The sequence below is a fragment of the Paroedura picta genome, chromosome 8 (assembly GCF_049243985.1).
Source record: "Paroedura picta isolate Pp20150507F chromosome 8, Ppicta_v3.0, whole genome shotgun sequence".
Taxonomy (NCBI): Eukaryota; Metazoa; Chordata; class Lepidosauria; order Squamata; family Gekkonidae; genus Paroedura; species Paroedura picta.
Genome location: NC_135376.1, coordinates 37716583 through 37735069, shown reverse-complemented (window position 1 = coordinate 37735069; position 18487 = coordinate 37716583). Strand labels below are relative to the sequence as shown.

General features: G+C 42.1%; 1 protein-coding gene across 3 annotated transcripts in view; it reads right to left on the bottom strand.

Annotated features, from left to right (window-relative positions):
* The window catches only part of EPHB1 (EPH receptor B1), a 416704-nt gene that overhangs the window by 49225 nt on the left and 348992 nt on the right, over positions 1-18487 (bottom strand). For all 3 annotated transcript variants that reach the window (XM_077349124.1, XM_077349123.1, XM_077349122.1), the window contains exons 8-11: positions 17105-17213; positions 14938-15002; positions 3176-3298; positions 586-833 (exon numbers count right to left, since the gene is read on the bottom strand). In XM_077349124.1, coding sequence (XP_077205239.1) covers positions 586-833; positions 3176-3298; positions 14938-15002; positions 17105-17213 — 545 coding nt within the window. The remainder of the gene's footprint in view (positions 1-585; positions 834-3175; positions 3299-14937; positions 15003-17104; positions 17214-18487) is intronic.

Below are 18487 nucleotides of genomic sequence, written 5' to 3'. Positions count from 1 at the left end.
TGAAAGAAGGAAGTGGCAATGAAAAGGGGAATATGTTCAAGGGCAATGGGGTCGGTAAGGGGATGGAAAGAGATCTAACAATACTGGGAACAGAGCTTTTGCGTGCCTAGTCACTGCTGCAATGTAGCAAAGGTTGGGAGGTCTGGCAATCTTTCAGTGCACCTTTACAGTGAGGTTTGACTTCTAATCAGTGTTAGCAATTGTGAGCAAGGAATCCCAGAGAAACTGGCTTGTATCCTCTGACATCATTCCACTGGCAGCTGTAGAGACTTTCTTCCACTGCAGTGCCCATTTTCTTTGCCACTAGTGTTTCTATTAGGGCAAGAGCAATGCTTCTCAAGTATCCCTTATGCACACTGAGGTCTTAGTAGGAGAAAAAGTGAGCCCTGTAGCAGAAGAAAGCCTCTGCAGTGGCTGGAAACACAAAGGGAGCTATGTCATAGGACCGAGCCATGGTCTTGGATTCAAAAGCAAAATTGTAAGAGCTTTGGCATGTAGGGCCTGATTTCCACAGGCCTTTTTGTATGAACTAGTCCCATACGGTGATTCTCTTGCATTATGTTGCTTTTTAAAAGTAACACTTACTCGTAGGAAGGAATCCAACGCTCCATTTTCCATAAATTCTGTGATAATCATCACTGGTCGACTTTTGGTGACCACCCCCTCCAGCCGAATGATGTTTGGATGATCAAACTGACCCATGATGCTGGCCTCACTCAAGAAATCCCGTCGCTGCTTCTCTGAGTAGCCAGCCTTTAATGTTTTGATAGCCACATAGATTTCTCTCTTTCCAGGCAGTTTCAGGCGCCCTTTATATACTTCACCGAACTCCCCTGTAATGGGAGAGATTCAAGTCACAACCATTTTTGTCTAAACCCGATAATTTTGAACAGAAATGTCATGAACTAGCCAAACATTCATTTGGGTACCTGTGATGGCAAAGTGCTTTCTAAGCTATTTAAAATAATCCTGGAAACCTGTCTAACCCCCCCCCCCAACCTCTACATAAGATGAACAGATGAAACAGAGGGCAAGGCCCTGGGGCCTTTATTAGCTGCCAAGAAGGTGGTGATTTTGGCAGGTTCGGATTTTCTCACCTCTTTAGTGCCATGAGGTGACAAACTATACTTCCTGGTTTTTCCTCACCTGCAAAAACAACAAAATGGCTAGAAACTCTGTCTTCTTTTCAACCGACTCTCCCCATCCAAGCTGCCACACCAACAATATTACTACCCTAATAGTTCTGTTTGTCCACACACAAACACACACACACACACATTCTCATTCATTCATTTGCTGAGGCTTCTCTTGCATGAAGCCATTAACTAAACAGCATTATACAATGGTGTAACTTGGTACACTTAAAAAAGGCATTATCATGGTAACACTGTGATCTTGTACATACTTAAGAGGAGATAAGGCCCACCAAATTCAGTGAGCCTTACTTCTGGATAGGCCTGTTTGAGAATAGGCAGGCATGAAAAATCTAACTGCCAGTTTAGTAAAAGGTGACAAAAGAGAAAGAAACAGAGGGCGGAAAAGCATAATCCTGTTTTCAAAACACAGCAAAAGAGGTAGCTTGCTCTTGGAGCTTCTGTTCCCGGTCCTGGTGGCTGCCATTTTCTTCTACCCTCTCTCACAAAGTAGGAAAGGCAAGGCTGTGGAGTGCTTAGAGGATCTGGTACAGTGACAGGAAGTGTGGAAGAGGCTTCCAGATAGCAACTCCTCCAATGAGTGTTGGGCCAACATGGGCAACATCCCAAGGAGGAGTTTCTTCCTACTGGAAGTGATGGTGCTACCTCAGTGCCATCTTGCTGCTCCTGCTAGTGCATTTTAAACTGGTAACTATCAGAACTGGGAATCTGTTTGCAGGCGATAAGCATACTGACCCAGCATGCCTGATCCTTGCAACATCACCCTTGGAAGAAAAAGAGGCAGATCTGAAGTGCTGAAGGCAAACAAGCAATGGATGCAAATAATGGGTTGGCTGTCACAGACATGCAACTGACTAGAAGAGGATTTGGGAGGAAATTTTAAAAAGCAGAGATGGGTAAAGGAAGGGTTCAGACAAAATATACATGGGAATAGGATATGGCAACAAACAGATGTTCATCTAACACCCTCCCCTGATGCTGCCTCCATATAGCATAATAACAAACTGGTAGAGACTGGTAGAGCTGCCAGTCTCTTCTGGACCACCACCTAGTGTAAAGAAAGTTGTATTCTGTGGATCCAAGCATTATGTGCTAAGCACTCTGAGTCTATACTCGGGAGAGTTCATGCCTTAATGCTGAAGAGATCTTGGCTCTCTAAATTTAATTCACATTGAAAGACAACAGGGATTCTAGCAGATTCCAGCAGATTCTGGAATGTACTGTTGCAGACACCCAATATTGTAGATTCTTCCCCTAATAATAGTTCTTCCTGTGTTTTGCAAGTTTGATGCAGGGATATCACCATATTTTTATTGCAACTCCCCAATTATTTGTTTGTTTTTATATATAATAATTTAAAATATAATCACCAAACTCTGATCATTCTACTCAGTCTCAGGACAGCGAAAGAATATGTCTCTTTCAGTATTGGCTGGTATTTACAGATATTTACTCGCAATTTGGTGTGCTGTGGTATCTGAGTAATACCTACAAAGCTGGCTGTCTTGATGGGGATGGATCCCTGTGGGCATGGATCCCTGTAACCAGCGTGTAGGGCTATTGATTTATGTAAATTCAACATGTTGGACTCGCATGCTGTGATTGCATACAGTTGTTTTATGCAGCTTATTAATCAGAATAGCTAGAAATGCAGGTAAAGGACATGCAGGCTTTTTCAACTGAAATCAGCTAACTATTGGAGAAGTAAGATTCCTGCTATGGTAAACAGAGAGATGCCATTAACTAAGGAGCCATTGCTCCACCTATTTATTGTTAATTAAACCAGGGAGCACAACATTGTATTAAAGTCAATCAATTAATTAAGAACAGGCTCTTAATCACAGAATATCTGGATATGCTTTCAGGAGGGAAAGTGCCTGTCCATTGTTAATTGGGCTGAATGAGCCTGAAAATCCACAGTGGACGAGGGAAGGAAGGAGAAAGAAGGGAGGGAGGGAGGGAGGGAGGGAGGGAGGAGAAGAAAGGCACTGAAAACCTTCCCAATGGGAAATGAGTCACACCTGCGCCAATGACTTCTTCAATCTTCACGAAAGACACATCAATTTCCTTGGCAAACTCACGAACAGCTTCATTGGGATCCTCGTAGGTAAAAGGGTCAATGTAGATCTTCATTCCTGGGGAGCCTTCTCATTTGAGAGAAGAGCCAGACAAACACAGGGAAAGAACAAAAAAATCATATTCATCTCTGGGAGGAGGCATCAATAGCATGTCTCCATAAACCCTTCTTCTTTCCCTGTCTATCTTCACAATTATCTTCCTTGTAGCTTCCCTGTTCACTGTCCTTTTGATTTAGAGATACTTCCAAATTTCTCTAATGTGCATTTCTTCCTGACATTTTGAAATTCTGGATTATCTGATTCTTAATTTGTAGATAGCACTGTGCATGAGCAGTGTACCACTGTTTCCAGGTCATTTATGACTCCCTGCCCCTATATTACCAATACATGTGTGCTCTGCTAAAACACTGCAAAAAAGCAATCTTTAAGTGACTATAAGAGTGTGTTCTACAAAGATGCAGAGTACAGGTAAATTGATGCATTCACACATTTGAGTGTATCAAGGCTGCTTTCTTGCAGTGTTTCATAAAGCACATGAGCACAAAGGTAACGTGGGAGGCAGAATGGGCTGAAAGAGAGGAAAGCTCCCACAACATGTCTGTTCCAGTTCCAGAGTTAATTTTATAAATTCTCCTGGGTAAAACAGAATTCAAGAGAAGGAGACTGTAGGACCCAACAAATATTCCAAACTGTAAAAGAGCAGAATAAGAACAGCTCCATGCTCTTGAGCCATTCTGCTCCTTATATTGTTCTCTACTTCTCCTACATTAACTTTTCTCCTGCCATTCTCCTTGAGATTTAGAACATATATTAGTTATAACTGGCAGATTGGGAGCAGGCCACAGGTTGCACCCAGAAAGTGGGTGCATACTTTTATTTATTGAAGCAGCAGCAAATCCATTAGCAGAAAAGTCAAGGAAAGAACTGCAGGTGGAGATCAATATTTATCAATCTGACACCTTTTCTATGTAGGTCTGATTGTGAGGGTTAGACTGGGTAGCTATGGCATAGCCGTGGAGTGCAGAGCAAAAAAATAAATAAAACAAAGAGAATAGCAGCAAGCTGGGAGGAGAAATGGAGTGGAGAAGGAAGACAGAGAGGGAAGAAAGAAGGAAATCACTTCAGAGAAAGTTTTTTAAGAATACGAAAAGAAAGAAAAAATCAAAAGGATTCAATCAGAGTAAAAGGAGATCATCACAGTGCCCTTCCAAAAGAGGAGGTGTACACAAATAGATGAAAGACTTAAGAGAGTGAAGAAAGCCATTTGTCAGCTGTCGACATTCTAGAAGTCTTCTAGTTGATTCGGGCTGACCAGCCCTGTAGCCTCTAGTTAAATTTCTCCTCACACAGCTCTCTCTCTCTCTCTCTCTCTCTCTTTGTGCTGAACATTCTATCCACAAGAGAAAAGTTACAGACCCAAACTATTTTGCTGGTTTCGTGGCAAACGTGGTTGCAGGTTTACAATGCTTCTTGAATAATTTAAGGGTTTTTAAAAAATGTACTCCGCACACCTTAGCACTGCAGCTGCTGCTAAAATAACAGAACACAGCAATTATAAACAAGTGAACATCTTAGTGATAAAACACAGATTCCATCATAAATGCTCTAGCTTTACTTTAGCCTCCTAAAAATATTACAGGGGCCTTTACAGCAGGCTGCCAAAGTTCTACCAGACATAGCTGGGAATTTGTATGGTGCTGAAGGGAATTTCGGAAGCTGCCTGTAGGAGTTAACTTTGGTAGAAACCTTGTTACTCCACTCATTAAATTTTAAGAGAAATCTCACACTCAGGAACTCAAATTGTATTAGTAGAAGCACTTCCTCCCATCTGGTGTATATTAAAGTTGTAGAACACATGAATCTAATAAAGACCATTCAAATGCAATGCAATTGTGCTTTTTGGGATTAAACTGAAAACCTAAGCATAAGAAATGTGGTGGCGCCACCTGTTATAAAGGTGTCAGGGATGTTTCTGATTCATGTCCAGGTGCTATTCAAGAGAAAGGAGAGCCTCTCCTCTCACTCAAAATGTGACATATACCTCTGGAGACTTTTGTCAAAGAGTCATGTTCTCTTACTTCGCTTGCTTGCAGTACCTAGTAGTGGGCTGCTGTGGTTATATTTGTAAAGTCCGGGAGATTTTCGCTGTAAGCCCCATTTGTTTGAGTGTGAATGAGGGGCTTGTATTAAATGCCTGTGAACACACAGCCTAGCTCTTGCAGGGAAAGTGGCCCAAGCCAGAGAAAGCATGCATGATATTATATTCTCATCATCGACTTAGAAATCAGAAGACCAAGTTTGTATTCTTGACTCATCTAGGAACAAGTCTCTTCTAGCTCTGAGATTTCCCCTTTATCTGTATAGTAGGTCCAGATAAAGAAATGTTTAGTTGTGCAAATTCAGCCCAAGAATGGTATCATTACTGAGTTACTGAAAAGACCAAAATATTGCGGATGATCTCTGTAATTAGCACTTAGAACAAATTGTACATTTTTCCTACACGTACTAGCTATATTGGGGGGAAATAGTACACAGTCTCTTTCCCCCATCTAGCCACTTCTTCCATCATCTCCTCCTTTAACCCCAAATATAAGTATAGAATGGAATGCTTCTGCCCTTATCTTTGCATTTATTTCTGCTTCTTGTTATTTATGTTGAACCACTGTGGGGTTCCCAGATCTCAGGCTCTGATCCTTGAACTCAAGTTCTGTGCCTTAATCTTAGGATGTCAGAGGAGCAGATGGAAATGTCTGAGGTATTAACTAACTCAGGGAACTGATGGCTGCTTTTAAGACTTTTGTGCATCTCTGCTTGTGTCAAGTACCGGCATGTGCATTGAAGAGGAAGGGCAATAATCTGGCCCTTTAGAGTTCAGTGACATTTTATGCTCAGCAAACAGTTAATTTCTATGCTGACTTAATTGTGAGTTATTGTTGTGGTTTTAATTTTTGTGCATTGGTGAGCAGTGCCTCTGTTCACAGCCATATGAGAGTGACTCCTCACATTTAAATACATTGTCAATTATCATTCCTAATAGAGTATGGAAGCACTACCATTCGTACTACTGTCCATCAAGACACCACCTGTCACCTGACATCACCACCAGGCTCTGCCCCTGGAGGCTGGCAACTAGTCCTCAGCAAGGAACGATGGAAAGGTTGCATCATGACAAGTGCTGAAGAAATCGGTTCCCAGTGTTGATATGCTGCACATGCAAATTTTCCACTGCTGTAATGGGAACAGGCTCCCTTGCCCATAAGACAGGAAACAATTACTTGCATGCCAATCTTGAGCATAGTAACCCAGCTAATGTCAATGACACTTACATCCGGGGAAGTATGTTTAGGATTGCAGCTTTAAGCTCTATATAATTCCACCAATTAGAAACAAACAATGCTCACTAGCTACAGAGTTAATGTAATCAACAGCTCCAGGCCATATGATACATAGGGTTCCCAGCTCTGAGATGGGAAAAACCTGGAGTGGGCAGGATTTGGGATGGGGAGGAACCTCAGTGGAGTATAATGCTATGTAGTCCACCCTCCAAAGCAGCCATTTTCTCCAGGGGAACTGATCTCTTTAGTCTGGAAAGGTGCTATAATTCCAGGGGATCCCCAGGTCCCACATGGGGACTGGCATCCCTAGTGATGCATGAAGATCACTCTTGGAAATTCCAAGACTGGGCAGGAAAGATGACCTACCAGGGTGACCTGAAGGAGGTTTGCCTAGCCTTGATCAGGGCCAAGGCCTTTTTGGTCCTGGCCACAATCTAGTAGAATGAGCTCCTGGGAGAGCTGAGGGCCTGATGGAGATTTTTCAATTCCACAGGACTGCACAATGGGGCTCTTCTGCCAGGTCTTTTGGTTGAGGCCAGGGTGGGTTAGATCTAGGCACCTCGTTGTCTAGCCAGGTCATCCGTACTCCTGGAATTGCCCCACAGCACTGTGCCATCATAAGGTCTGTTATATTGGGAGGGGGATCTTTTGCTGCCTGTGGGTTAGATTTTTATAGGGATTTTATTATTGTTTTAGGGGGATTTTAATGTATATTTATGATTGCAACCCACCACGATCCATGTTATGGGAGTGGAGGGATATAAATAAAATAATAAATACATTTTCTCTTAGGATATTTTCAGACAGAGTGCTTTTGTTTGGAGAGTCGGGAACAGTGATTCGGCATGCCTGACTACCGCAAACTGCACAGGAGCTTTGCAGATCCCTGTACCAAGTGCTGCTTATTTTAATGGCGGGTCAAGCCTAGCGGATCAATGTGGGTGGCATGGTCCATAGCAGCTACTGCAGCGCAATCAGTTCCACCCACTACACAGTACTTGGTCTTCCTTGCTGTACCCTTCTAATACTTCTAGTTTGTTCTGCAAACAGGAGACGGTTTTCTGGATGTTCTGGATGTAGCCTTTGGCGCAACCCTGGACCAAAGCTCTAGTCTTTCCCTGCCAGTAGTGAGTCTGCAAGGAAGCCATCTGTGCTTTGCCCAGTTCATAAATCTTTTTACAGCTTCATCACGTACACTTTAACGGTTCCATAAATCCTTTTACAAGTGCAGCTGATGCTCTAGCAGGATTACAAAGGAATTTACAAGATCATAAGCAAGGCTGGTTTACAGATTAGAAAAGCAAAACAAACATAGAACACAGAAGGATCAAGCTGGGGGACACAATGACCTTGCACCTCATAACTGTAACCTCAGCTGGTCTATATGGCTTCTCAGGGCTCAGCAATAGAGAATACCAGACAGAAAGTGCTCACTGTATTAACAAATGGCTCATTGCTCTTTACAAACATGAGGGAATTTGCTAGAGTTTAGAACCAGATGGTTTGATGCATTTGGAACAGCAGGTATGAAAGAGTAAAGATCACAGAACAGAGAGCACATATGATCAGCAATGGTAATAATGTTTGCAGTTCACATGGAAGCTAGGGGGGGGAGTTGCACTGTGGAGCTCTCCAAATCAAAAAGACATACTGCACTCTGAATCTGACCCAGAGACCCTTTGGAATCACGGCACAGCCCAAAGATTTTTCCGCACTTCAAATGCTGCACGCTCTTGCCTCAGCAGCAATGAAACAAGCAAAAGATACACCTCGCCTATTCAACCTGTCATTGTTTTCAAGGTCCTTAATCTTGTCGGTAAAATTAGCAAAACCATGTTTGACAATGTAAATCAAATCCAAACAGCCTACCCATGTGCATATGGAAGACAGTATGTGCATATACACAGAGCTCTCACCGGCACACAGAATACGTCTCTGATTTACTGAAACAACCACAAGAGATGGCTTTTAAAAAGGGTTAGATAAATAATGGAGGATAGGAACATTAATAGCTAATAACCTTAAATTGCTTACTGAATCCCCATGTACAGAGGTAGCATTGCAAGTGATGACAACAGGTAGTAAACATTGTCTTTCTATCCCGCTCCTAAGGACTCATCTGGCTGCTACAAAAGAATGCGGGACTAGATGGAGCCTGACCTAATCCAGCCGACAACTCCCGTGTCCTTAACGTTTTGTTTTCTCACTTCTCGCCATCAGGGAGGCATCTGACTGACTTGCCAAATAGGATAGTCAGTGAAGCTGACAGACCTTGTGTGCGGATGTTCAGTATTCATAAGTTTTTTGAAAAAATGCCTATACTGGATATGTAAAAGAAAGTTCGAGAAGTTAAAAGAATAGTTAGCTCAACATTGTCGTTTCATCTAGAAACAATTAGGGCTTCTTGGTGCTGAGGTTTTGGTACTTTTGCAGCTGCAAATGATCTGTGTGCAGAAACAGAAAGGAAAACAGTGCTTTGAAGCCGGCTCCCACTCTTCTCTCAACCAGTCAAACAAAGGCGGTTGGATTGGACTGGTGGACTTTTTCTAGTAGTTTGCGATGGTAAAGAGGAAGTGTGCCTCCTGGCTACAGGCCTACGGATTGGTCCTTGCCTAAAGATTCTTCTAGAATTCGTTAAAAAAAATTTTTTTTTGTTTCACCCTTCATCTTCTCCTTCTGCCTTGTTCCACATAGTCCTCGTGTGTCTTTGGTGGGTAAACATATTCTGATATTATGGGTAACACTACAAGAGAATGGCCATCCTCTGGGCCCTGCATTCTGGATTTTTTAACTGTTACTCTTCCACATCATTCAAATCAGTTGGTCAATCTGAAGTTAGGAGAGATTATGCTATTCATTTAACTGGCTTGCTTACTTGCTCCAGTTTCCACATTCTCTCCAAAGCTCCTATTGGTCTTTCTTTAACATGTGCGCTCATGTGGTTTGCATTAAAATCATGGTGTCTTGAACCTCATTTTTTCCTCGTTCGTCTCATGGGAAGAAAAAAACAAACCTCAGGATTGTTTTCCTTCATTTTGGTACCAGTAGGGCCTGCATGGAGGCTGTCAAAAGTGCCTGACACTTCAATGTGTGACACCTGGGATGTGCATCAATGACACTGAGTTGCAGTATGTATTGGGGATGATGATGGGGGGGGGTTGTTCAGTGTTACTTCATTTAGAACCTCGGAACATGTAAGGGCTTCTCAGTGGCTTCCACATAGAGGCTGTTGTAGAGGGTTGCCATGTTTGCCTGCAGTAGTTTTGTGTCCAGCAGCAACCTAGAGATCAACAAGATTTGGGATGTGTAAATATTAAAATGTCAAAGCTCTGACGGGTACTTTTTTGTGGAGGAGAATCAAACCCAGTTCTCCAGATTCTAGGCTGCCACTCTTAGTCACTACACCAAGATGGCACTTTACTATGAGTACATCTGCACAGGATAGTTCTCTTTATAAATTTGGTCCATGTTGGTTGACCCACAGCTATTTTGCTAACACTACATTTTCTGCTCATGACTCCAAAATGCAAGTAGATGTGGAAATTAATAAGTTAGGCATTCAAAAGAAGAACTTGGGAAGCAGACTGCTAAAAGCATCAAGACAACCATTAAATATTTCTTTAAATACAACCAGAGCAAGAAAACAGAGAGGTGCTTGGGTCTTTGGATGGCCAAGGAATAAAGGAATCGTGAAAGAATGTTGGAGAATAGGCAGAGAAGGTCAATAAATGCTTTGTATCTGTGATCACTGTGGAAAGTGTGGACCATGGACTGAGGCCACAGCCACTATTTTTCAGAAAGAGAGCCCGAAGAAATTACGATAAATGAACTTTTAGACCTACTGGAGAAATTAAAAACCAGATTCTCCAGGTTCTCATAGTATATACCTGAGGGTTCTTAGGGAACTCACATGTGAGATTGTTGATCTACAAATCAGGATAGGTAACTTGCCACTAAAATCAGCCACTGTACCAGAAGACTGGATAGTGGCAAATGTTACATTGATTTACTGATTTTTAAAAAGAGGCCCAAAGGGGAATCAAGAAATTACAGGCCAGTTAGCTTAATGCCTGTCCTAGGCAAATTAGTAGAAAATGTAAGCAAAGATGCTTATTGGAGAAACAAAATCCAAAGAGTGAAAATCAGAATGGCATCTGCTAAAGCAGGGGTAGTCGACCTGTGGTCCTCCAGATGTTCATGGACTACAATTCCCAAGTGCTGGCAAGGACTCATGGGAATTGTAGTCCATGGACATCTGGAGGACCACAGGTTGACTATCCCTAAAGTCAAAGAAAGTCCTGCCTCATCAACTGTCTGGCATTCATTGAGAAAGTGAACAAACATGTAGGTAACAGTGACCTGGTAGACATTATATATTTGGACTTTCAAAAAGATTTTTGGCAAGGTATCTCACCAAACACTCCTGCATAAGCTTAGCAGTCGTGGGATAAGAGAACTGGTCCTCTTATGATTAAAAATTATTTAAACAACAGAAAACATCAAGTAGAAATAAATGAATGGCTCTCTCATGTGGCAGGGGGATGCCATAAGAATTCATATTGGTGTCATTTAATTTGTTCATAAATAGAACTGTGAGTGAGCTGTCTAATAAATAAAAATGTAATAAACAAATACTGGCCAGTTCTGCAGATGAAACAAAATTATTCTGGATGGATTCCTGCCTTTCCTCCAGGCTCTCCCCCTCCCCCTTCTTGGCTGGGTATATGATAGTTAGGGTAGGGTGCAATGGGTAAGTGAGGTGGGAGCATACTTAGATTGGGAGTTTTAACTGTAAGATATTTTAAATTCTGATTGTGAATGCTTTAATTAGGTAGTAAATGGCCCCAAGCTCACTTACAGAGAGGAGCAGTCTATAAATCTAATAATAATAATAGTAGTAGTAGTAGTAGTAGTAGTAGTAGTAGCAGTAGTAGTAGTAGTAATCAACTGTGAAGAGCTCCTGATGGATATCCACAGATTGGGGGCATAGGCATCATGGCAAATGTTCCATGTCAGTAAGTGGGCACTAGAACACACCATCCCAACTGTAAATATGTGCTAAGGAGTTCTGGACTTGCTAAGACTGACGGGACAAGAGACTTGTACTGTGGATTATTAGGAAAGAGATTGAAAACTAAGAGTTGATATCATAATGTTCCCATGTAGATCTATGGTAGCCTCATTTAGAAGAAGAGTTGGTTCTTATATGCTTCTTTTCTCTACCCGAAGGAGTCTCAAAGCAGCTTACAATCACCTTCCCTTTCCTCTCCCCACAACAGACACCCTGTGGGGTGGGTGAGGCTGAGAGAGCCCTGATATCACTGATATCAGAACAGTTTTATCAGCACCGTGGCGAGCCCAAGGTCACTCAGCTGGTTGTATGTGGGGGAGCGCAGAATCGAACCCGGCTTGCCAGATTAGAAGTCCGTACTCCTAACCACTACACCAAGCTGGCTCTGTGTGCAGTTCTGGTCATGTGATGACCATTGATGTAGATTGTCTATAGTTCTGAAACGTACCAAAAATTTCTTTGTTGACTTTTTGTAATGAAAGATTCAAGAGGTAAGTTTGCTCCCCTCATACTCTAAAGTCACACTCCTCAGAAGTGCTATGATCTATTTATTTATTTAAATTGATTTCTACCCCATCTTTTGATACAGAAGAATCCCCAAGGTGGTTTACACAGAATAATAAAATACAACTGATTTCGAGATCCTTCCATCTCCACTAACATGGCAAACATGCTGGGTTGACATCCCACCCCATGCCTACTATCTGATTAAAGGCCTTTCTGCTGTCTCCATGCCCTTTCATCAAGTCTTACTCCTCTGATTGATTACAATTGGATGGTCCCTTGTCAGGCTGTTTTTTATTCCCTTCACTCAAGATGAGTGCTTTTTTTTACTGCCGCTAGGCAGAGAGAAAGCAGCCATATGGGGCAGGCAGCTTTGCCTGAGGTAGAATGCTGAGCGATGGCACTTGATTTCCAATATATCACAGACCCTGATATCTCAGAGGATTTGGGGTGACCAGTCGCCTCTCTTCTTCGTGCCTAAATGTTTCTTACATAGATCCTTCCCAGCATTTGCTGGCATTATATTACCACCACATGTTCATATTTCCTTTCTCTCAGCTCCAAGGCTTCCAATAAATGAGACCCTCAGAGTTGTCAGGCTTTCAAAACTGGATTCCAAACTCGCTCACATTTCCTTTTATGCTGTAAGCACAGGTACTTGAAGCATATATTGTCCCTTACTGCTTAGTAAAAAAAAATGTCCCATAAAAAAGTTATGGTCTGTAAATGAAGTTTGTGAGCCGTCACTGAAATACCAGGATTTCTTTTATTTAGAAAGCTGATACCAGCGTAGTTTTATACATATAACTGTAAATTCTCTGTAATTTTAGCAATCCTTTTGTATAATGAGTTGTTACAAATGTGGCAGCATAGCATGACACTTACTGCACAATCTTATGCAGAGTTACTCCAGCTGAAATCCACTGCAGTCAATGGCTGGAGGAACTCTGCACAGCATTACATTGAGAGCCATCCAGAATATGAGCATGTGTGCTCACTTACTGCTTTCTAAACTGGCTGAGAAACATGTACAGTTATTATTTTATGACCCACTCCCTGAAAAAACTTAGAAGCTGCTTAGGATGACAAACCCCACTATCCCTAATGTTTACATGGGTCTCATAAACAATTCCATGGGTACCTGTGTTTTCAGTTACATTTGCCTCTCTTGAAAGCAAGAAACAATCCAGAGAGGTTTTGTCCAAAATTTAAATTATGAAAGTCTCAGGGCAATACAACAAGGCTTCTGAAAGTCAGGAAATGCAACAACAGCTAAATGTTGAACATGACACCTTAATTTCCCCCTTTTGCACCATACTTGTGGTTAATCTTTAATTCCATGGCTACATGTTCATGATCCATCTATTTGAATTACAATGAGTATGTTATCTTGTAGACCTTAGGCTCACATTTTCTTTTTAAAGAAAGGGAAAGTCTGGGAGGCTTCTCTTCTAAAGTGCAAATTGGATTTCAGCTGCTCCCAATTTGGTTTTCTTCCACCTATCTCATTTCCTGCTTTGGCTGTGGTTTACTTAGGTATTGCTTCTGGCGGTAATCTGAAGAGCCCTAAAGAGCTGTGTGCATTTGTGTTGGAGATTTCCCCCGAAACACCTGGGAACTGTCGAATATAATTGTTTGCAGCTGGTACTGCTTACACGTTGAGCATGTAAAGTATATGTAGGTGTAAGGCAGAGGAGGGTAGATGGGCAGTGATTACTCACTGGCCAAGATTGCTGCCTTGCTATTTTATTATCCTATTAACTTTCCTAATATAGGTTATAAAAGCTTGTTTGCCGCTTTTTGCAAGAGCTCAGTTTGCATTCTGGGAAGAATCTGAATATGATCTGTTTACTAAACAACTGATGAAAAGTCATTTGCTTATATTTCACTGTGACTAATGAATCTATAAATTTTTAAAGGTGGAAATGTTTTTTTAAAAAAGGCAATTTGTAGACAGAAGAAAATAAAATGGGTTGCTTGTGGATTCCCACCAGAACCTTGTATTTGCCTGTCAATCAAACAACAGCAGGCATCCAGGCAGTTACTCTCTGTAGTAATTCATGATGAAGTTCCATCCCTGGTGAGCTGAAATCTACTTTCCAACCATTTTGGGGAGGGCCATTTGCAAAAATACTGACAAGGCTATAAAGTAAATGAATGGATTAAGCACAGATGACAAAGACTTCCATAAGGCCTGGCTCTTCCATTTCTGGAACTATTTATTGGTTTAAAATAATATTAAATTCCACAATGTTGCTCAAATGCCCAAACTAAACAAAAGCCAGGAGACCCAATTATCTGAGGCTGAGGATTTTCTCCAGTGCTCTTTGAATCCTTGCTTTCTCCTGGGTTCCTTGATCTGTTCTTGATCTGCTCTACTGAACATCTCTGAAGGAAATCTCTGCTTTGATACAAGCTTGAACTTTCCCTAGGATGGTGCTCGCTTTTGCTTTAGACTCCCAGGCGACACGTTTGTAAGCACTATTCTCTATATGCCACTTTTTCAGGTCAAGGCACCTCTGGTTAACATTTCTGAAGTCAAAACCGCCTTCTACAGCTTCCTTAACATCATTTCCTGTCCCGCACCCCAAAAATCTCACTCCTCTTGTGCATTTCCTCTGCCTTTCCCCCATATGTCTTCCACTTCTGCCTCCGAAGCCAATCTTTTTGTTTCATCACTTCTACACTTTGGACTGCAAAGAATATTTCATTTCCCAATCAAGTTAAACAGAAAACATTTGGACAAAGTTCCATCGACCTTCCCAGCCTGTTCGAGAGGCTTCTTGTGCACTCACCTCGCCCAGTGCTATAGTGCTGTAGCTTATCACTGTACACTGCCTCCTTACTGTAAGCTCGCTTCCTGGGAAAACAAAGTAAAAACTAGTTCATTCAGTGCCCATATAATATACTTTTACACAGACCTTATCACTGAAATAGCATAAAGCTTGCCTATAGTTCTATAAACCAGTATGGTATTTGTTCAAAAGCTTTTGCATCTAATTCCTCCGACTGATGACAAATTAAGTCACTCTGCGTTGGTTAGCCTGTGCCAGAAAGGTGCTCGGCAGAGTCTGCCAACAGACTCTGGAAGTTTCCTTTCTATACTACAGTGGTTGGCTTTTGGTTTTCTGCCACCTTCCTATGACATTGTTCAAAACATCTTACTGAGAAATGCACAACTGCCACCACAATGAAATAGACAAATGTATGGTGTAGTTGTGTCAAGGGTGGGTTATGCATGGCAAGAAACCTTGCAAAAAGTCTGCCCAAAAAGACATCAGGGTCTTTATTTCTGCATGTGGAGCTGGGTTTCTCATGGAAAAACCGTCATTGTATTTTTGATTATACAAAATCCTGAGAGCAGCCACTGCGTCTTTTCAGTGCAGTATAAAACTAGCTTTAAAATGACCCTTCTTTTACAATAGTCATGGACATGCCTGTTTTTGCATGCATAAATGCTACCATGTTTTTGATCTCCTCCCCTGTGCCTCCGTACACCAAAGGGGGAAACGGACATCGTCCATCGTCCACCAATGGGAGCTTGAGGCACCCCTTGTTCGGTGCAGACCCCCCCCCCCACACACACACACCTCTGCTATGACATTAAACCAGCAGAAATTAATGTATTCATTGCCTCAGAGTAATTTTGCAAGCGTTTCAATTCACTCTCTGAGGAACAGCATACCTCTGAGGGGGGAAATTTGTAGTGTTTTCCAAAGGGTGTGTTCCTCCATGGAAAGGTCTTGTTTTGGGCTCTATATTCATTCCCATTAGGCTCTGCCAGTATCATGTGCCAGTGGTGATCATGTGACATTGCAGCTGACCATGGCCAGCCAATGAGCATCTAGCACAACAGAGGAATTGCCCCTCAGACACACTATTTGCTGTGGTAATTCTGTCTTTCAGATTTAAAGGTGTCAGCATTCAGGCTTCAATGAAAACCTTTATATGCATAACCCACCTAGGATAACTGGGAAATGAAAATGCAGCCTTTTAATCTGGTTTCAGATACCCCAGATACACAGGTCAATGGAATAAGGCTGAAGGGCAGGGGACAAAGAGTTCAAAGATGGGCACCATTCATGGCACCAGGACAGCCAACTCTGGAATACTCTGAACTTCCTTCCACTACAAAGAAGCCCTGAGGACATACTTTTTGCAGATCTATGTGATTCTAGCTCAGAAAGATCAAGATGGGTAGCCATGTTAGTCTGTCTGTTGCATTAGAAAAGAGCAAGAGTCCAGGAGCACTTTGAAGACTAACATTTCTGGCAGGGTATGAGCTTTTGTGAGGAAGTGACCAGTGACTCATGAAAGCTCATACCCTGCTGCAAATGTTAACAGCCTTTAAGGTCCTACTGCTCTCTTATTTTATATTCTACTACTACTGGAAAGCATCAGACACACTGCTATCAGCTCTCTAGGAAAAGAGTGGGATTCACTGACTTCAGAGTATCTTGCTACACATTGTTCTTTTGATCTGGCATCCTTTGTAAAAGGAGAACACATACAAGATTCTGTCCTCACACTGTGCAAGGTGTTGTTTTTTTTTCCCTAGCTGGAACATTTCAACTACCGAATTCTCAGGACATTTTCTGCGCGGCCACTATCGATCAGTCATGGTGTAAATTCAATTCATCCAGCAAAGCTCTGCCGTACAGCTGTATAATATGTACTTATGATGCAGCCTTACACCAAGCGAGCCCATCAATACTGTCTTATCCCAGTGTCAGCCGCTTGGCAGGGTCTCCTGCAGGGAAGTTTTTCCTAACATTTGCGACCTGGAGACTCTTCCATTGAAGACATCAGAGACTGAACCGAAGACTTTCGCCAGCCAAAGCTTACACCCCACCACAGAACCACAACTCCTCTCCTTAGATGCGTCCTTAGCCCTCACTAGGAAAAAAATGCACTTTTTGGAATGAAAAGGAAACACTGATTATATAATGTGGTGAACTGTACCTGCTGCAAACAATTGAAATAGCCACCAAGGAGACAATAAAGACCACTCCTGCAGCTGCAGACCCCGCAATCAACGGCAGTTGCTCTCTTAGTTCTGACTTGTAGTCATCTGCAAAAGAACAAGAACGTTTGTAATCTTCCTGCCTAGGTTAGGTTGAGAAATGGTGATTTTTGTGGCTCATCAGGGTTTTAAAGGCAACACTCCATCCTGTTTCAAGGCCAAAGTGACCACTCCTTCTCTTAAGGAATTATTAACTACTTCTTGAATCTGGTCAACCTGCCCCCTCCCCCACATACAAGCAGAATGTAAGGCTCAAACTTCCAAGGATGCTGTCCACATGCTCAAAATAAGTATACTGAAAGTTCCTACAGCATAAGGCTTCAGCACCCTGACACCATCCGACCCTGTCAATGCTAATGAAGAGGGCAAGGTGCAATGTATGTGAGAGATTTTATTTGCAAGGTGTTAGCAAATTGGCCACATCAAGCCACCTAGCAGTCCTCCTCTTCCTGCAGGCCAGATCCTAACGGGCCTGGAACAGCTCCACTGACCTCCACTGTACAGACACAAGAGTGACAGAAACATGTTGCTTCTTTGCTGCCATCACCACCACAGAGAATGTATGAAAATGAGGTTCCCCCCCCCATGTTCTATTGAATTCAGACTGAGTTTCCTCCATTATCCTCCCTTGTCTTTTCATTGCCTGTAGACCCTCAGTAAAGTAAGGGCTATCCAGCCTCTAACACCTGAGAGATGGTGCTCGGGAACTATCCTGTCAACAGCTTGGGCTGTCATTCCAGAGTTCAACCAAGGCATCGACAACAGCACCAACCAAATCAATGAGAAACTTCCCTAGAGCCATCAGAAAGCCATTTGGATCCGTCCGGCTCTGGGGGCAGATAATCTTAATAAATACCCCACACCTTTGCAGAGTCTTGGTATCTCCGTTAAGTCTAAACCCAAGTAGGTAATGATCTGTCCTTGGCAAAGGAACAGTTGTCAATTCCTCCCCCCTCAAATATTGCTAAGCCACTCTCTGGTTTTTTTGATAAGCTATTCAGATATAGGACACTCTGTCTTTGTATTTATACAGCTTCTTCCACAATGGATTCGTTGACAGCATTAGTTAAAAATAATAATTTCATTAACATTCTGACACTCTGCCAGTAATGCCCAACAGCTACATATAGCACACACACCATAGGCTTAAAATAAATTCATACAAATAGAAATATTTCACACCTACTTTTAATTTTCTTGTTCTCTTTTTGCAGCTAATTGATGGTAACCTGCTCTATCTCCTCCCTGATGTTTAAATCCTGAGAAAATTCTCATCTAACAATCAATTATTATTTAATAATGCACAGTATCCATTCTTGTTA